Consider the following 18,819-nt stretch of genomic DNA (forward strand, 5'->3'; position numbering starts at 1 on the left):
AGTCTTGAAACAACAATATTAAAGACAATCCACAATTTCTTTTTTAAACTTTTACAAGAGAGCAAGCGGAAGAAGGAAAAGGAGAAGGGGGAAATAAATAAATATAAAACAATTTCTGGAGGAGCAAAGGTGATGATTCAAAGATTCAAATAAATTCTGTCATCAGGCACAATCTGAAGGGAGTGAAAATGTTATAAAAGGTTGTCATTTATCATGAAAAAAAAACTGGCATACCAAGAGCATCTTATATGCTCCAACTTCAAAAAGTAGTATCCACAAGCCACTGTGAGATCTAACTGTTTAGATGTAAACTGAGTCTTTGGGAACCCCAAAGATTGCAGTTGTAGGGCAGACTTAAAACATGGTTTTGAATATTTTGGATATAGTCTCAAAATAATTGTTACAATAGTTATGAAGCACTGGACAGAAAAAACAAAACATATGACTCAAACATGACCTATATTCTATAGAAAATTGAAACCGGAGCTAATTGTCTCAAGGCAGTGGTTAAAAAAGTTAATAATATAAAGTTTTGAGTAAAAGGTCCAGAAACACAAACACTTGTTTTATGCTGGTTCTTTAATTAGAATAAATTAGAAAGGGAAAAAAAAGCTGCATTATAACAGCTAACCTTGTATATGACACCATGCCCTGCTAGGTCAATATGTGTTCAGTTTCCTGGGCAATAATGGTGATAATGTTCAAAAGGCTTTTTGCAGCCAAGGCTTTAAAATATCTGCACAAATGTTGACTATAAAAAATAAACATACCCTGAGAAATATCCATTGGAGTAAAGTGTGATAACTAGCCCTGGTCTCCCTTATATATGTATCACAATGGTAACAAAAACTGCACACTGTATTATGCAGAAAAACTGTAATATGCTTAATCACCTCAAAGAATAATCTGAAATAACTAAAGTCTTAAGCACTGTCAATATTCTGAAGACAAGTCATTTGAGACTGTTCTAACATGATTAACAGAGATTGATGTCCAATCTCGAAACCTACATGAAATCAGGCCTGGTAAGAGTTCAGTGGGATTCAGTTTCTTCTCGTTTGTTGTTCTGGCTTCACAAGATGCTTCTTAAAGGAGCGGCACTGTAAGAAACTCATGAAAGAGGTGGAGAGAGGGATCTGTATGTGTAGCACATTGTGAGATTACTGAGGACTCATTATTACTGTGTGCACTCAGCACTGTCAGACCCTTGTAAGTTGATCTGGGTGGTGGGCAGTGGACAAGCTCAGAGAAACTATTTTAGCAATGTGCTCATTGTAAGGAAAGATTATCTGGCTTATAACTCCTAGAGAAGCAAATTTAACAATGCATTGCCAATACAGCACTACAGAGGCATTAAAACCCGCAAAACATTTTCTTTACACAAAATAGATAGATAAATAGAATAAATAACTGTACACTCCATCAACATTCCCATTTTCATTTCAACACAGTTCCCTTTAAATAATATGTCATCATAAATAAAGACACTACTTTGTAATTCATTAATCAACATAATTTATCCCAAAAAGTGGGCACTTGACCCATTTAAATTTATAAGACCTTTAATAATAAATAATAAATAATAAATAAATAACTTTGATGAATAAAAGTATTATGGCTATTTCATTCATAAGTGTTATCCCTTTTAGTTAATGGCTTTTAAAGAGTTCAGAAAGTGCCAGCCGAGTGACAAAGTTGCAACTACATTCTAAGGAGGTAGCATGTGTAAATCTAATTCTGGCTGTATTTGTATCTTACATAGTTTGACACAGGTCAGGTAGAAAATTGCATCGAGTTACTTGAGAGCTTTAATCCAACTTGAGATTTCTTCAGTGTGATGTGAGGGTGAAGAGAAACACTCAACGGGACTTTCACCTGCACAAATAACAAACAATGATTTATCTAATAATCATAACTGAATCCAACAGGTACCATACTTTGAATACAGAAGGCTTTACAAAAAAAGCAACACCTGTTTGTTTCATTCAAACTGCAAATAAGTCTAACACAGAAATTCTAACTGTTCCCTGCTTTTAGGTGTTTTATGGCGTAAGCCTTTTCTTGTGGGTTTGGCACTGTATTCTCTTGCTGAGTTAAGTCCTAATACACTGTGTTAGGCTGGTATCTTGTATCTCTGGATAGCAGACATTAATTTTACAGAGTAATCTGATGCTAGAGAAAGAGCTTTGGCTGAATGCTGAGCAGTGTTAGCGCTGTACTTCAGTATCATTCATTCTGAATTCTCCAGGGCAATATCATGAAGCAAAACTAAAAACACTGTATAATATTCACTTCATTTTTTGTATTCAACCATGAACTTACCTATTTGGCAGCGAGCTCCATCTTCATACAGGCTTTAAAGGATGTGAATCTCTCTTCACCTTTATATCCCTGGGTTTATGATGATAATATAAAGGGTAATATGTTTTACATCATTAAAATAAAAAAAAACATTATCTTCAAAATAGGGAAAGTTGATAAGACTAGTAGCATACTAAATATGAACAAAAAATGGCCACTAGATGTCAGCAAAATTGCACCCACAAGAAGCATTTACTTGGTTGAAAAAGCCATATGAAAGGCAACAATATAGGGTTTATAGTTTTTTATAGGGTTTAAGTTTCGATTTTTTTTTTTTTTATGTTTTTGAAAGAAGTCTCTTATGCTAAAAAATGATCATTTATGTCAAACAGTTTTTTTGTTACAGTGTTAAAGTCTACTGTCACTTTTGATTAGTTTATTGCATCCTTGCTAAATAAACCTATCTTTAAAAGAAAAACTTTTTAAAAGACACCAACCATTTGAACAGTAGTGTAATAATATTAATATTAAAACTATTATCAACAGTATAATAATAATGACTAACTTGAATTTGAATTTAATTGTTTTTAAATGTGTTTAAAAAAAGCTGTCAAAAAGCCGAAATGTGTAATGATGACAAACAGCTGATTTGAATATTAAAAACACAAACAAATCTGGCAAGCACTCTCCCAAATACAAACGCTAATGCCATGTGTCCATTCAAAACCTCAAACCAGATTTCTGGACCACCTGATTTTCTCCACTTGGATCTCAGAAACTTGATTTAAGGCTCACCAGTGGTTCATTACTCTGCAGTTATTGCTGTGAAAGCTGGAAAAGTGGAGAAAACCATCAACCTCCCCCCATATTTACCCAGGAGCCACGATGCAGCCGGTCCTTCATTATCCCAATGAACTCCTTGTAGCTGAGCTGGTCATCATGGTCCACATCAAAGATCTTGAAAACAGTGTTGACGAGGTGTCGTGACAGCTTCAGGCCAGTGGCCACATAGACCGCACGTGCAAACTCATCTGTGAGAGGCAAACATCATTACCCTCAAGAGTTTAAGGAGTAAATGGATTATCTGAATGGATTATATGTTTACCTTGTCCAATTGGGCGATTTGCAAAGTTGTACATTTGCATGGCAATTGCAAAATCCTCTAAGTTGTTGAGGAACTGAAAAAAGGACCTAAACTCTTCAAACATGATGCCCTAGAAAAGAAGATCAGTGTTAAATCGGTGTTTTACAGATTACATTTTTAAGATGAACCTTTGGGCAATGGAAAGATAATTAAGTCACTCATGCAGAGAGCTAGTACATAAAATGATGAATTTTCTCAAATAGTCTCAGATTAATTTTCTGGGTAATAAATGCAGCACCCCTAAACAAGAGAAAACTGCATCCCGCTTCACTATTTCAACCAGGAGGGCACCTTAAGTGTCTGTGGGACCTTGAAGAGCGATAACAGATCCCAAGACAGAGAACAGCAAAGTCAAACAATCCCAGCAGCCCACATCTCTCCTGCTCCGGCACCCAATCTATACAATTTGAGCTGTCAACACCTTTAGATTGTTTTGTTTAAGGAGAGGTCAGGTAGCTTGTCTACTCTTCAAAAGAAGATTAACTTGATACTTGCATACATAAAAACAAAAGGGGATGTGTCCAAAATATCTCAGCGCTAGCAGATTATCCAAACAACAGCGGCCCTTTGGATTTCCACTCATCCATTCCTAGGCACTAGACTCACATCTTCTTCTGAAGCCTCTCTTACAACCAACAACAACTGTTTTACAAATGATCTAATGAGTAATATGTGACGCTTTGGTGGTTTTACAAGTTAAGCTGTATTGCAATATCTCAACTTAAGAATAAAAACCACTTATTTAGCAATAGCCATCCAACAACAGCCTCTTGGAGCAACTGAAAAGAATCTAACCTCATAATGTGAGGGTCAATGTACAAAAAAGGCAAACAACCTAAAGAAAAAAAGACATCAACATCACTCAGATTATAAATATCTACCTCTCTCAACTATGTGGTGATATTCGTTTTACTATGCACTGATCTGAAAAGACTTATTCATGTAAAATACATGAACTTAGATAATGGTAAAGGAGTTGAAATATTAGAATATTGACACTCTGAGACAAACTCTAGCTCCTTTGATTTTAATTCTATACCTCCCAGCTAACAATGAATGATTTTTTCAAACATTAGCACAAAAACAATATTTATACATGTAATATTCACGTAATTCTTTTTTAATATTACTAATTGCTTCAGATGGTTCATAGAACATTGTTAATGTTCATGTCACCCATAATGTTTGCAAAACTATACTAATAAAAAACAACGACGATGTTTTGAATGTTCCGAGAACATTCAGAAATAACGTTTTCATAGCGTAAATGGAATGTTTGTAGACAATTCTTAGAACATATAAGTTGATGTACAAAAATAACAATGCGTTTAATTACAATATCTTACCATTTTGCTGGCAAATGCAAATCAACATAAAATTTGAATGTGGTGTCTATGGCGCTAGTTTGGAAAGCCTCCTGATTTTCCTGAGTTATGATAGTGGTGGTCAGTGTGTGTGTTCAGAGCAAAAGTATTACCTTCTCATCGGGTATGCTTTGACGCACATTCTCAAGATAGCCTGTAATGTTCTCCACTGTGGTGTAGCGCAGCAGGATACGAGCAAAGTCTTCCTCACTGATGGTGGTCATTCCCTTGGAATAACTGAGGAACTCAATCTCAAGGAGTTCTGTCTGCAGGTTGTCCATGAATCTGCCGACAGAGCATGACACAGACACAGTGTTAAGAGCAGATGCCATCACTCGCTCAGTAGGACACTAAGTGACTGGACCGTCCCAACATTCTTTAAAACCAGTACAGCATCCTTACTGATGGCCTCAGGGATTTCAAACTTCCTTTTTAATGTTAATAACATGTATAAAAACAGTGAAGAAACCTGAGGCTGCATTACAGAAACTTCTGTCACTCAAATCTGTCACTTACCTGTAGAAGTCATCAAAGTTAAGTTCACTTTTGCCCTTTTTTCCAAAGAAATGCACCAGCAGAGTTGTGTCAATGACATTTTCTGTTTCGTGCTGTGAAAAAATGAAATGAAAAATGAAAACACATAATTCAGCTGTAAAAACTGAATAGGGGAGCAAAATTTTTCACAGAATAAGTATACACAAAAATAGCTTGATGAGGATATTATTGCGCAGCCATAAACATAATATCACAATATAAACAACGCAGATACAGACACAAACACAAATAAATGTAAAATGAACATAAACTGGAAAATAAATGATTAATTAAAAGCAATAAATCAATTTAGATCAGATGTGGAAAAAGCTAAATCTCTATCATAGATCTTAAAATCACAAATGAACATTATTTTGGTGGACTTCAGTTAGCTGTGAATGTCGATTAAAGGTATAATGTAGATTCTGTCATTGCTTTTTCACACTCATGTTACTCTGGCTCTCCTTAGCACATTCATTAGATATTTTTATAGCACTTTTTGCTCTTGAAAGCTCCTGTTTCTACATTTACTGTAAACTAGAACTGCATAAAGGACATTTGGAGCAACATGAGGGTGAGTAATTGATGACAGGTATATTTTATCTAGAATTAATTCTATCTATAAAGTCTTGTAAAGTTACAAATGTACATGCACTAGTATGTTTGATAGAGCAAAGACACATCATGGAGCAGCCGACATCATCTCATGCCACGCAAATTAAAAGGTATTTTGTAACCCTGCATTATCATAATATTCTAGATATCATCAATATCAAATCATGTAATACCAATAATTTTATTTCTAATAATTAATGTTTATTGAGATGCATAAATAAAACCAAACATGATCTTTTGTTGTATGGTTCAGTTGCCTCCATATACATTTTAAGGTCTTGAACTATCTATTAATATCGAACTGTGACGAGATGAAATGTAGTGACATTAATGAATGAAAATGGCGATACCACAAAAAGAAAAAAAAAATGGGCAGAACCTCACATGGGATGGGGACAGGGAATGACCAAGGGAATTCTGAGATTCAAATGAGAAAACATGTGGGGTCGAGGATACTTGTACCTCCATCAGATCTGAAAAGAGAACTATTCTCGCACCATGCCTTAGAACATCCCAGAAACTTCTGGGTTCAGACTGAGGCTGCTCTTTTTTAAGTACCTGCATATCAGAGGTGCAAATATTAAAGGCTTTGGTGAACAGAATTCAGTGAAACAACCTTGAATTAAAGCAAAGCAACGTCAAAGAAATTAAACTTTGTTTACCACACCCTTCTGATGAATTTTTTATGGTGTGATCAATGCTGTTTTATCTCAGATTTGTTATCATTTTGTTTTTAAGGTTTTTTAAGTGAACTATGTCTTCAAACCAAGCAATATAAAACCCAGCTCATTTTTCTGTCCCCACAAATGACAACACTAGTAGAACTAGTTGTCCTCTCAGTTGTGAGACCTGAAAAGGTATGGGTAAAAGTTTTGTTAACTTGTGACTCTCATAAACAACAAAACAAGGTTTAAACATAACCGTATTATACACTAAAATACAGGGCAGACAATAATATTCTGCTGCTGTGTGAACGTGGCCTTAGTGCTTCAGTCAGTAAACAAGAACTCTGAATGAATCCAGTTATGGCCTTGCCAAGATAAACAGTGGATTGTGTTCAGTAATATTATATTTTTAAACTCAGCAAGTATATTGTGGTTTACACAGAAAAACACAGACTGAACATTGCTGAAAGAGCTTCTCGTTTCTCGTTTGGTGCTGAGACGAGACTGGCTCATTCTTCAGCTGCAACTCAAGTGACACAAAACTCTTCATGGTCAAGCCGTCGCAAGAAGTAACCTAAACCTACTGTAAAAAGAAAACATGGGGGTCCAGGGAGAGTTGCCATTCTTTAGGTGAGGGCCTTTTAACGTGATTCTGTGAGACTATTCCTTGGCAGAAAGCTCCTGACAGTAGACAAGCAACATAAATCATCTGTTTCAGCCTCTGGATGATTTTTCTGCTCTCCTAGACATAGAGCTGCATTTCTGACTGAGCTCCATTAGAGCTGCATTGTCCATCTTCTCTGGAGGTGAGCCATGCATGAGGGTCACTCTGTTAAACCCTATCCAAACACTTCAGTATGTAAAATAATATTACTCAATGACTGTCTCAATGAAGCCACTGAAAGTGGATGTTACCCTTTTGGATTATTGAGCACTAATTATGGTGAAGCTGCATAAACATTAGTGGTTATGATGGGCATGCATGGTTGCTGTTGATCATGACTGTACAAGTTCAATCAAGCACCAACCACATTAACCGACATGCTAAAAACAAACGTCATATTCATAAGGATTCTTTAGTACACAGATACATACATTGCTGGTAACAGATCCTTGATGTCCATACAGTTCCACACTCTCACACATCGGAGATTATGATGGCGTGCAGAACAGGAAAGAAATGAAATCAATAAGGAATTGTGAAAGACAATGAACTCTGAATGTGTTTTTCAAAACCCAATCTATAATAATCAGCATTTCCCCAGCCTGAGAGATTAGAGACCCATTGTAGTTTGGTATTCTGCAGAAAGAGATTATTTTTTTCACCATGTAAATTTGTTCAAAATGAACATAATGCACTACTTCATCTCTCATATTTAAATGCGATTGAGAAAATGCAACCATAAGATCATTATTCATGGAATTTCTATTCATATAATTCATTAAGGAATATTTCATCTAAAAATGATTGTTCACTTACACTCATGTCTTTGTAACCTTTATGACTTTATTTTAATTTTCATTCATTATTATAAATTATCAAATATAGTCAATATATAATAATAAATACAATTAAGCAATTTAAAGCAATCTTTTTCATGACAACGGCTGCCAAAAAATATCAGTCAAGTCCCCTTTATTTTTATAAATTTTTATAAAAATAGAGATTATTTTAAATTGTCTTTTAAACCCCAACTAAGCAAGCCATGACATGGGCATGAGAATTCATGACACAATTTTTATTTCTGGAACAATTTCCTTACATTGTATACTTTCAGTACAATACACATTGTTTTTAAGCTTTGGCAAAAGAATATGCTCATGCAAAAAATGCTTTTGGTAGAAAGACAGAAATGTATTTCTTACCAGTTGAGAGGAACTGTCAGGATTTCCCGCCCGCTCTTTTTTCTTTTCATTTTTCCTACGGAATATCTCCTCCAACTAAATAGAGGAAGTAGAAATTGATCTTTAAGGATACTGACACTCAGATTTATAATAAACAACAACATAACCAACCGTACCACCATGAATTCCCTCTTATCCACCATTTCATTGCCATCTGCATCAAACATGTTGAAAGCTATTTTAAAACCTGCATGCGGCTCTAGAAGACAAAAGAAAGACATATAAGTGACATCTACACATTCGCATGCATCTATACTTTTTATGACCATTGTTTGTGCTAAATGAGCAAGGAGAATTAAACCTAAAGAAACTCACTTGTCAAAATGCAAAGCAGAAACAGATACTCTGTGTAAGCGATGACACCTGAAAAACAGCACATAAACATTTCCTTTTAAGAGTTCAAACAAAGCTTGTTTTCTAACATCCCAGTACCTGCCTTCAAAATCAATTTTACTATCAAATGTCATTTTAAACCAGAGCTCCTTTCTTCTTTTACACTGATAAGATCTTAGAGGACCCAGTTCTTTACTCTTGTTTGGTGTTATCTTTGCCCAAACAGAGACATTAAAATGTAAAGTAACCAGGCTGGACACAAACCCAAACAAAATTAGAGCAGGCCACTGGCTCCTGGGTTTCCCTCTGTTTATTTTCCTAGGTGTAAAACATTCTCAAGTGATCTGTAACTGATTGCAGGTGCCTGATGTGGGTTTGTTTTCCTTTTTGAGGTCTGTTAGTCTTTTGTTGTGTGAGAGGAGAAGAAAGGAAGAGCAACTGTCAGCTCTCTGTCTAGAAGAGACTTAAGGAGAATTGTTCCTGCCACTGAAAGCATTCCCAAGCTTTTGTTTGAAGGAGATGATAGTGACTTGGACACAGATAGTTCAGGAGGGCTTCTTTGAGTGCTGTGGGAAAAGGACTTTGGAATGTTTGAGGAAATGGATAAAGAAAGGTAGAACAGAATAGAAAATATATATTTTCACATTTCAGACCTCCCCGATCCTTTATGTATAATATGTTGTTGGAATCACCACTATTTTGCATTTGTGTATAACTAAGGTTGTGAATTTAAAGTGTTAATTAATTATTTGAAAATAAAATATTAATTTATTTATAATGTATTATGCAGCACAACCGTTTTCAACATTGAAAATAATAGTAAATGTTTCTTGAGCAGTAAATCAGCATGATTCACTTATCATTAGAATGATTTCTGAAGGATCATGTGACACTGAAGACTGCAGTAAAGATTCTTGGTATCACAGGAATTAATTATATTTTACAATATATTAAAATGGAAAACAGCTTTATTTTGTAATAGCATATGACTTAATTTGAATCAAAGAGAAAGTAAAAAATAATTAATGTGTGTGTGTGTGTGTGTGTGTGTGTGTGTGTGTGTGTGTGTGTGTGTGTGTGTGTGTGTGTGTGTGTGTGTGTGTGTGTGTGTGTGTGAATTAAAAACATCTGAATTAAATTAAATTGTATTACTTATTATAGATATATTGAATTCTGTATTTTTAGATTATAAAAATAGCTTAAAAAATAAGCTATAAGTCTTCAGATTATCTTAAAGGGGTCATATGATGTTGCTAAAAAGAACATTATTTGGTGTATTTGGTGTAATGCAATGTGTTTATGCGGTTTAAGGTAAAAAAAAAAAAACATTATTTTCCACATACTGTAAATTATTGTAGCTCCTCTATGCCCCACCTTTCTGAAACACGTAGATTTTTATAAGGCTCATCATTCTAAAAAAGCAAGATGTGCGCTGATTGGCCAACTATCCAGTGCTTTGTGATTGGCCGAATGCCTCAAGCGTGTGACGGAAATGTTACACCCCTTAATATAAATATAATGTAATGCCAAGTTTTATTAACAAAATTAATAAAACCCATTACAAACAAGGCATTTGTTGCATCCAGTGGGGACATAACTACTGATTATAATGACTTATACTGTGTTTTTACGTGTTGCATTGCATATCATGCCGTGTAAACATAAAACCATGTCTGCATTTGTGATCGGAGAAAAGACAAACAACAAGCGCTACTCGACACTGCTCAAAAATCGCGTTTGGATCATCAGTGGCAAATTCTTTAAATATGTAAACATACTTACAGGCTATGAGTCAGAAAGCCAGATAGTCCTTGCTAAGTTGGAAATGCCCCAATTTTTAGAAACAGCCTTTGTGTGTAAACACTATTGTAGGCTACTGGTTCAGGAAACAGTCCTCGTCCTCCGTTAAATGCACTTCACATACCTGAATATTTGGGTTGAACTGTTCTGGAACAGTGTTGTAAATACAACTTGAACACAACCACTGATTTCTAACTGTGTCCTTTTTTGGAAGGCCAAACAAAGTAGTTTCACTTTCACAATGAAACACACAGTGTCTCCACAACATGACTGTGATGGTAACAGCAAGAATAAAAGTTATGCCTTCTTTCTTTGCGTGAACATTTGGGCGGCATTATGCAAATCGTCCCACACAATGGCATAGACATGTGGGGGCATTTAAACAAGGCGTTTAGGAGGGCCTGGGCGAGTATTAACTTTTATAAAGAATATATCTTTGGATTTGACTTTAGTCTTTGCAACTTTTCTTTATGCACCAAGAGCCTCTAACACTCCAAAGAGAAAGGAAAACTTGAAATCGCATCATATGACCCCTATAATTTGCATGCTTTATTCAGCAAATATTTAGAATTTCATATGGGTGATTATTTATGATTAATAAATAGTTTTCCCTATGTATACCTACAATATTCAAAACTAAGTTAAGACATCAACGGCTGCCTGTGCATTTAGTATTTTAGGATCCCAGACAGGTTTCATTAGAGCCACACACTTTGCAGAAAGAAACCCAGCCCAAGATCTCAAACAGTTGTCAGAACACAAAGAATCCCACAGAAATAATTCATACAGAGTGTCAGTGATGGAGATGTAATCCAACTCCATTCTTAGAATTCATACTGTCCAGAGTGATATGGGGCTGCCACCAGGACAAGTCTCAACATTGCAAAGTTCAATCCGCTCTTTTCAATTTCTGAAGTAAGGCTTTGTTCACAGATCAAGCCTATCTTCTTTTTTTTCCTTTTTTTTTTTTTTACCTAAGTGCAGCTATAACATTTAACAGCCAGATTAAAACCTCAAATCCAGGCACTGGCACTCAAGGGGAGCAATGGTGAACAGAAATATCATGCAATATGTGGAGTGTTTTAGTGCTTTAAATGTAATGTTAGCATCTTGGAAAGCCCCACATTAAAAACTGATATTATTATGTTATTATTATGTTATAATGTTATTATTCTGTGTTAAATTGATTATATATGAATATTCTTCTTTTTAAAAGCAAAAAAAAACAAAACCCATTGTGGCTGGGACAGAAAGTCTAAATGGCCTGAAAAATATACATAATATAAAAATATATAAAGAAAAAGGTAAATGTATATATATGTGTGTGTGTGTGTGTGTGTGTGTGTGTGTATAGACACATATAGACACACACACACACACACAAACACACATTTTTTCCTTTCTTTTTTAAAAAATTGTGGGCAATGTCATTTTTAGAATTCTTGCAATACCATAAATTTTAATTTGTCTATTGCTGCTGACATGTCAAGTATAATAAGAAAATACTGCTTTTTCTTAAAGCACGTCTAGAAAGTAAGACCTTAGGGTAATATTAAGCTGGGTAATTTATGGATTAGTGTGACTGTGTGAGCATGGCGCACCCTTTGGCTGAATGTGTGGTTTCTATTCAAAACGACATACCATATGTTATGCACTGGGTGTTTTTTGTCACCTTCATATCTGTGATTATTACAGAGCAAAGTCACACTAATGTCAGGCTGATTGAGAGATAAGAGAGTTTTTACAACCTGTGCATTCTCCTGCTACATGAGGCCAAGTTTCAGGATCCGGACTGTTTCAAAACACTGTGTATGTGGGTGGCCTAAGCATCTACACTCTCTAAAATCCTAATTGTAACTACATCACAATATCCGTTAATTAGAGATGTTTCAGTTTTAAGCACATCATTCATAATTTGTCCATTAGTGAATATTTAAAACGACAGCCATAAACGTGGCAGTTTAAAAGCAGATCCTCTCGAAATCAAGTTGCCTGGAAGCATTTACTATAGTAAACAATGATCAAATGACAAAGCAAATGACATTTCATTATACAATACAAATTGATTTGCATACGATTAATAAGTCTCACCTCTTTCCCGCAGGTTTCGGAACAGACTGGATGATCCTTTCCAAACAGGTGGCGTATCTGACAGAATCTTGTCTAGATCCTTTTAAAAAAGCGTATATTTTGGATCATTAATATTTTCTCAACTCAGATAAATATTCAGTAAAAAAAAAATCAAAACATCAAACCTGTTTGGTGAGGGATCTCCAAAACCTCTTTTCTATAAAATAAATAAATTAATTAATAAATAAGACAGATATAAGAATAAAAATCATTGAAATTATTTCTAAATGAAAGCAGACAAAAAAAAGCCAAGAAACAAATTGGGTCAAAAGTATAGCATAACACTCTAATTTATGTTCCATAATGCTATATTAATTACAATTATACAATTTTACTTAGGCTATTAAAATAAAAATCTTAAGGTCAAATACTGACAACATTCAGAAAATCTGTTGCTCTCTTATTGTAGACTATGTCGTTCAGGTTGAAAAGATATTGTTACAGTGAAGCAGGCTCTAAAATGTTTTGACTGGGTAAATCAGTTGCATATCTGCAAAATATAAGTCTAATGTAAGTCATATCTGCAGAAATTAGTCTTTTTCTTATCTGCAGAAAATACAAGTGACAGTGCAATTTCCTGAAATTTATGATTACTCACCATAGATAGCTATATAGAAATATTCTTTATTAAATAATAGAGATAACATTTAATACTCTTTTTTTCAGTACAATTTAATAAATATATAAAAAAATAAAAATTCAAATATTTATAAATCATAAATTTAAATAAATTTATGCATTTAGCAGACGCTTTTAACCAAAGTGACTTACAGTGCATTCAGGCTATCAATTTTTACCTATCATTACCTATAATTTTATCTATTTATGGAGGTAAGCAAAAACAAAAACACTTTAGAAGAGTATTTACGATAAAATCAAAACAACTGCAGCTTTTGTTTATATAATGCAGTCGAAGTGTACTTTACAGCCACAGCATAAAACCATAAATACCACTATTCGTTCCGTCACGCATATGCCATTAAAAAATGGTGATGCAATGTTTGCCCGTCATATTACAGTTCACATTTTATTCTCGTCTGCACATTCCAGGAAGACCAAGTTTCAGATAGCAGCAAACATGACTGACTGAAACTCAACTCCCCTACAAGTATAGCTTGGTCCTGAAAGTACATTTATAGAGCATATCAACTTTACCATCTGGACCGATCTCAGTGCCTTTCCACTTTATGTGAGATATGAACTTAATGAATTCAGTTTAGATGAGATCCACGGTACCTGACACCAGGGGCGTCGGACTGGGGGGGTAAAGGGTACCGAGTACCCAGGGCCCGAGGCAGGGGGGGGCCCTTAGAAGTCAGTTTTCTATACATACATATACATGCACTAACATTTGTATAGCATTTATGTACAACTAAAAAAGTTCCTGTGCAAACCTAAACTTGTAGTTAGGCACTGGATTGGTATAAAAAAGTCATTTTCATGCTGTGCAGGGCCCCACACCCCTCTCGAATCAATGCAAATGGTACGACCCGCAGGTCAGGTGCTTCTGCTGCGGACCCGCGGTGATTGAATCAGTTGATGAGACAGGAGCTGGAGTGAGCCGTGAAGAGTCATGTCTCTCCTTAAGAAAGGAAAATCAGGGGCTCAAAAACGAAAAGAGAAGCAGAATAAAGAGAGAAGGGCAAATGAGGGCAAGCAGTTGCTCACAAATTTTTTTGAAAAGAGAGGTGAGCTCCAAATGCATCATCAAGCATTGACATTGTTTTAACATAAATATCTACTCCCGGTAGAATAGCATACATTTATGTTTGCATTTATGAATAATATACCAATACTTTATAGTATCACACCCTTCATAGCGAGCAAACAATGTTTCTGATTATTACATGGCTTGGCTGAATTCCAATGTAGAATGCGGTCTGTTATTTCTTGATAACAGACTGCTGCGAAGTATAACAGACCGTTGCCATGAAAAACAGCGTGTTGCTATGGACGCGGAACGGACTATTTTCTTTGGCGGAAGCAATACAATAGTTTTTAAATCAATAAACTCCTTTTTAAATCAATAATTCGTGGCAAATTATTTATTTATTTTGTGGGTAGCCATGTAATAAGCGGGATAATGTATAGAGAGGCGGTCGTTATAGCGAATAACAACCCCGACAGGCTGAACAGGACCCCGACACGAAGCGGAGGATAATGTAATCTAACGTTATAATTTATCCCTTACGTAAATAACAGGGAGTGAGAAGCAGACGGAGCTCAACACACTGCCACTCCAGGCAGCTGCCTAAACGCTTGTCTCCTCTTCTGCTGCAGATCATCCCACTCTCAGAGTCAGAAGATAACATGAAAACACTGTATATTTCCCTCCATTGTCAAAATCTAACACCCGAGAAAACACAGATCGTTAGCGCCTATTTTACCGCATTGTTATGCAAATTAGCTCGCACACGCTCTTACATTAAGTACAGGATTGTTCTCAGTATAATAATGCACATCTTAATGATTGAAAAATGACTTATTTTAAAACATAATTCAAAGACTGAATGTCTAGTTTGGCGGTTAGTTTACCCTGTGATTCTATAGTCTAGTCTGCATTTATTTTAAACAGACAAATAATCATCAATTATCTTGTACTTAGCCTACACTTTAAAAAAAAGGTATTGTGACAATAAAGGATATTTTAGCAACCATTTGAAGCCATATATTTCAGTTTCAGAGTCAGACCCTGCAGCAGCAGGCCCCTCATCATGGCTAGGTGAAAGCAGTGACAGTGAGGTGGATGTGAGTGTGACAGTGAGACAAGGTGAGCTTTTTAACACTTAGTAATTAGTAATTAAGTGTTAAGAGGAAATAAGCAAAATTAGTACATTGTTATTGTACACATTTAAACTTTAAAGTGTAATTACTAATTACAGTTTACAGTTTACAGTTTAAAGTTTAAATGTGTACAATAACAATGTACCCATTTTGCTTATTTCCTCTTGTAGCAGAGGCAGAAATAGAAGATGAGGTTGATATTCATATAAGTGATCAGAGGGAAAGTGAAGAATGTGATGAAGGTAGTCAGGAGCAGGAGGACAGAGCTGAAGAGGAAAGAGAAGAGAATGAGAGACTTAGGGATACTGGAGAGGGATTTTCAGAGGACCCAGGATTATGGCCAACAACTCTTACTGATAAGCACAGGAAAACTATTGTTCACTCAATAACACTCTACCTGCAAAAATATATTAATCAGAGTGTGGCCTATTTTGTTTACATTTTAAGTGTTTTTATGATAAAAATGCAATACCTTACCCATTGGTATCACTATGGTATTGGGGGCCCAGCAAGATGGTTTGTACCCAGGGCCCAAAATTAGGTGCTACGCCCCTGCCTGACACACATGTTTAGAAGTTGTCTGTCTAGCTGGTTTCATATTTTGGTTACAGAAATAGGTCATAAGTGTGATGCTAGCAGAGTGAGATGACAATCTTCATGCATGTGTTACAGATATGTTGATTTTATGCCTGCAGGGTAACTTGTTTTTAAGATTAAAGGGTTATTCCTCACTAAGGCAAATATTTGCAATAAGAGGTATAGTTCACCCAAAAATTTTAATTCTGTCATTATTTAATGCTCATGTCATGCTGTTTGAAATCCACAAATGGAGAAAAAAATGCTACTTAAGAATATGCTGTTTATGCATTATTTAGATTTTTTTTATGAATTGGTTGATCTGGTTCGCAAAAACACTACTGTAAATGATTTGTGATTCATGGCTACTGTTACTTCTCTTTTATGGTGCTTTTGAATTCCTTTTGAAGTGTAACGCTCCACTGAACACAACAGCTAGCACTATCTTCAAAAGTTTCTCTTTTGTTCAACAGAAATATTGTGCAAATGTTTATGTGCTAATGTTTTGAGAACATTATTAAAGGCCAGATAACTCTGAAAAAAATATTCTATTAATGTGAATGGAATGTTTTTTTGCCAGAACATCAGTGGAAGTTCTGAGAACATTTTCTGTTAGCTGGGTAATTATTTATCTCAAACAATGTAACTGTAAGAGCTTCATGTGGTAGTCTATTGTTACACAATCATACAATGAGTTTGTATATTCTCTTAAGAAGGAAGATGAACTGTTTGTGTAACTCACTCTTTGGTTCGCTCATAGTGACAGACTCGATAAAGTCGAGGGGAGTCATGTAAAGCTGTCCATCATACTCCAGTGAACTGAAGAGCCTGAACCTGTGCTCATGAGCTGACATCGAAACCTCTTCATCTTCAGCAGATGCACTGGCCTATAATCAAACAAATACACTTCTCACTTACATAAAAATACAGGACAAGACAGGCGTGACATTAGAGAAAGTGCTAGCCATCTTCTTTTTCCTTCTTTCAGTGAATGGCCTCCTCCCGGAAAACATGCACACAAACATCCACAAGCAGAAATATCAAGAGGACAGTTTTCTTCTCACTCTACAGTGGCCAGCAGCCAGACCCACTGGGCACTGTGCAAACACCCTGGGAATGTATGCCCTGCTACTTATTACCCCCATCAAACGTCGACCCGGCTGCCAAGCTGCAGTGTCCAGTTACCTCAACCCTGGATTCCTGCATCTCAATCCACAAGTCAAGGTTACGATCCAAGCAGATGAGAGTACCAAAACAAAAGGGAACATTGCGGAGAAAGTCGCAAAAGACTGATTCAATCCTGTGTGGTTTTATGATCAATCTGATAACAGTCTGATAAATGCTTTTTCGACAACAGACAAAACCAAGAGTATGTATACCAGAGGCACTTAAACACAATCCAGAGGGTTCTTTTGCTTATAGGTAAACCTATAAATAGAATAATAATTAATAAATAAATGTAATAAAACATTATCAATCTCATGATTTAATAGCAAATTTTAAGGAAAAACAAAAAATAAATAATGTGTGTAATGTGTGCAAAACATACATTTGAGTGGATGAACCTTGAAGCAGAATATAGTTTGTTTTTCTCCCATAGTATTGGTTATTTTTTTGTATAAAAGTGACTTTAATAGGCATAATAGTATCGCAATAAATTACATCAATCACAATATGAATCTAAGAAACATATTGTGGTTTAGGAAACATTAATGTAGATCGAAGTACTGGTGTATTAAATCTGACAGAAAGACAAATGACAAGAGATTTTGACAATACAGGAGAAAAGGTTGTTGACTGAATTTGCATGCATAGTAAAATGACCCTTTCAGAGCACAAGTCACATTATATCTAGGCCTATAAAATGTCCAATAAGCACTTACAATATGTGCTCCAATATTTATTTTATAGTTTTATAGAATCACAGTGTATCACCTGACTGATGAATTGAGAAACCGAATTCAGGACCTCTTCGGTGGAGAGCGACTGTTTAGATGGCACATGAACTCCGAATTTACGACTTTAAAAATAATAAAAACCGGGATGCTATAAAAAATATTCAATGTAAACACAAACTTATACATTTCAAAATGTAGCCTACTAAGATTTAGATACCTTCTCTTTTGCAGCCACGGCTGGGAGAGGAGAAAGACTAGCTGCGTGCCCCCGATCCGGACTCGAATTGTAGTATACAACAGCGAATCCGCCGACAGTGATACACAGCCCTGTCCCTACACGCCTCAGGACTGTTCTTTCCCTCGATGACTGCCTGCTGTTAAAGTATAGGCTTAACCCGTTTGTAGAGCTGGTGAACTTGTTTCGAAGAGCCAGAAACCGACGCACAGCGGCCATCATGACTGTGTCACCGCGGGCAGACTGCGCGCACTCATCGCGAGATGAAAAATGCGACCTCGATACAGTACATTGTGCATGAACACATTAGCATCTGTATTTGCAATCAGTTGTCCTTTCCATTCAGGTCATAGTTGGTAATAGTAATAGTTAAACCCTTAATATATATATATATATATATATATATATATATATATATAATATTCCTATATTTTTCTGCTACAAATTAAATATAGAAATCTATAACTTATATCTTACAAAAATATATATATAAATTGTACAAATTATTGTCTAAGGCAAACTCACCTGTTCAAAA

General features: G+C 35.5%; 1 protein-coding gene across 6 annotated transcripts; it reads right to left on the reverse strand.

Annotated features, from left to right (window-relative positions):
• Window positions 1-1,582: 1,582 nt before the first annotated feature.
• Window positions 1,583-18,541, reverse strand: LOC132113564 (calcium uptake protein 3, mitochondrial-like). 6 transcript variants are annotated; one of them, XM_059521393.1, is made up of 15 exons: window positions 18,267-18,541; window positions 16,894-17,038; window positions 12,917-12,948; window positions 12,753-12,831; window positions 8,844-8,891; window positions 8,645-8,727; window positions 8,490-8,564; window positions 7,719-7,760; window positions 6,343-6,516; window positions 5,326-5,417; window positions 4,923-5,094; window positions 3,407-3,515; window positions 3,175-3,332; window positions 2,323-2,391; window positions 1,583-1,875 (listed from the first exon to the last, which is right to left on the reverse strand). In XM_059521393.1, the coding sequence occupies exons 1-14, from the start codon at window positions 18,504-18,506 to the stop codon at window positions 2,323-2,325; spliced, it is 1,518 nt and encodes a 505-aa protein (XP_059377376.1). In that variant the 5' UTR covers window positions 18,507-18,541; the 3' UTR covers window positions 1,583-1,875. The 6 variants fall into 6 exon arrangements, with proteins under 6 accessions (XP_059377376.1, XP_059377378.1, XP_059377377.1 ...); XM_059521395.1 differs by having other exon boundaries at window positions 6,421-6,516; window positions 18,267-18,540; XM_059521394.1 differs by lacking the exon at window positions 7,719-7,760.
• Window positions 18,542-18,819: the final 278 nt, after the last annotated feature.

The sequence above is a fragment of the Carassius carassius genome, chromosome 33 (genome assembly GCF_963082965.1).
Source record: "Carassius carassius chromosome 33, fCarCar2.1, whole genome shotgun sequence".
NCBI lineage: Eukaryota > Metazoa > Chordata > Actinopteri > Cypriniformes > Cyprinidae > Carassius > Carassius carassius.

Excerpts from the sequence above, each read along its gene's own strand:
- LOC132113564 (XM_059521393.1), bottom strand. The coding sequence starts at position 18,506 with ATGATGGCCGCTGTGCGTCGGTTTCTGGCTCTTCGAAACAAGTTCACC. Across the intron at positions 8,892-12,752 it reads CCGAAACCTGCGGGAAAGAG|GTGTCATCGCTTACACAGAG; the intron begins GTGAGACTTATT and ends GCTGTTTTTCAG. Across the intron at positions 8,728-8,843 it reads TCTGCTTTGCATTTTGACAA|AGCCGCATGCAGGTTTTAAA; the intron begins GTGAGTTTCTTT and ends TTTGTCTTCTAG.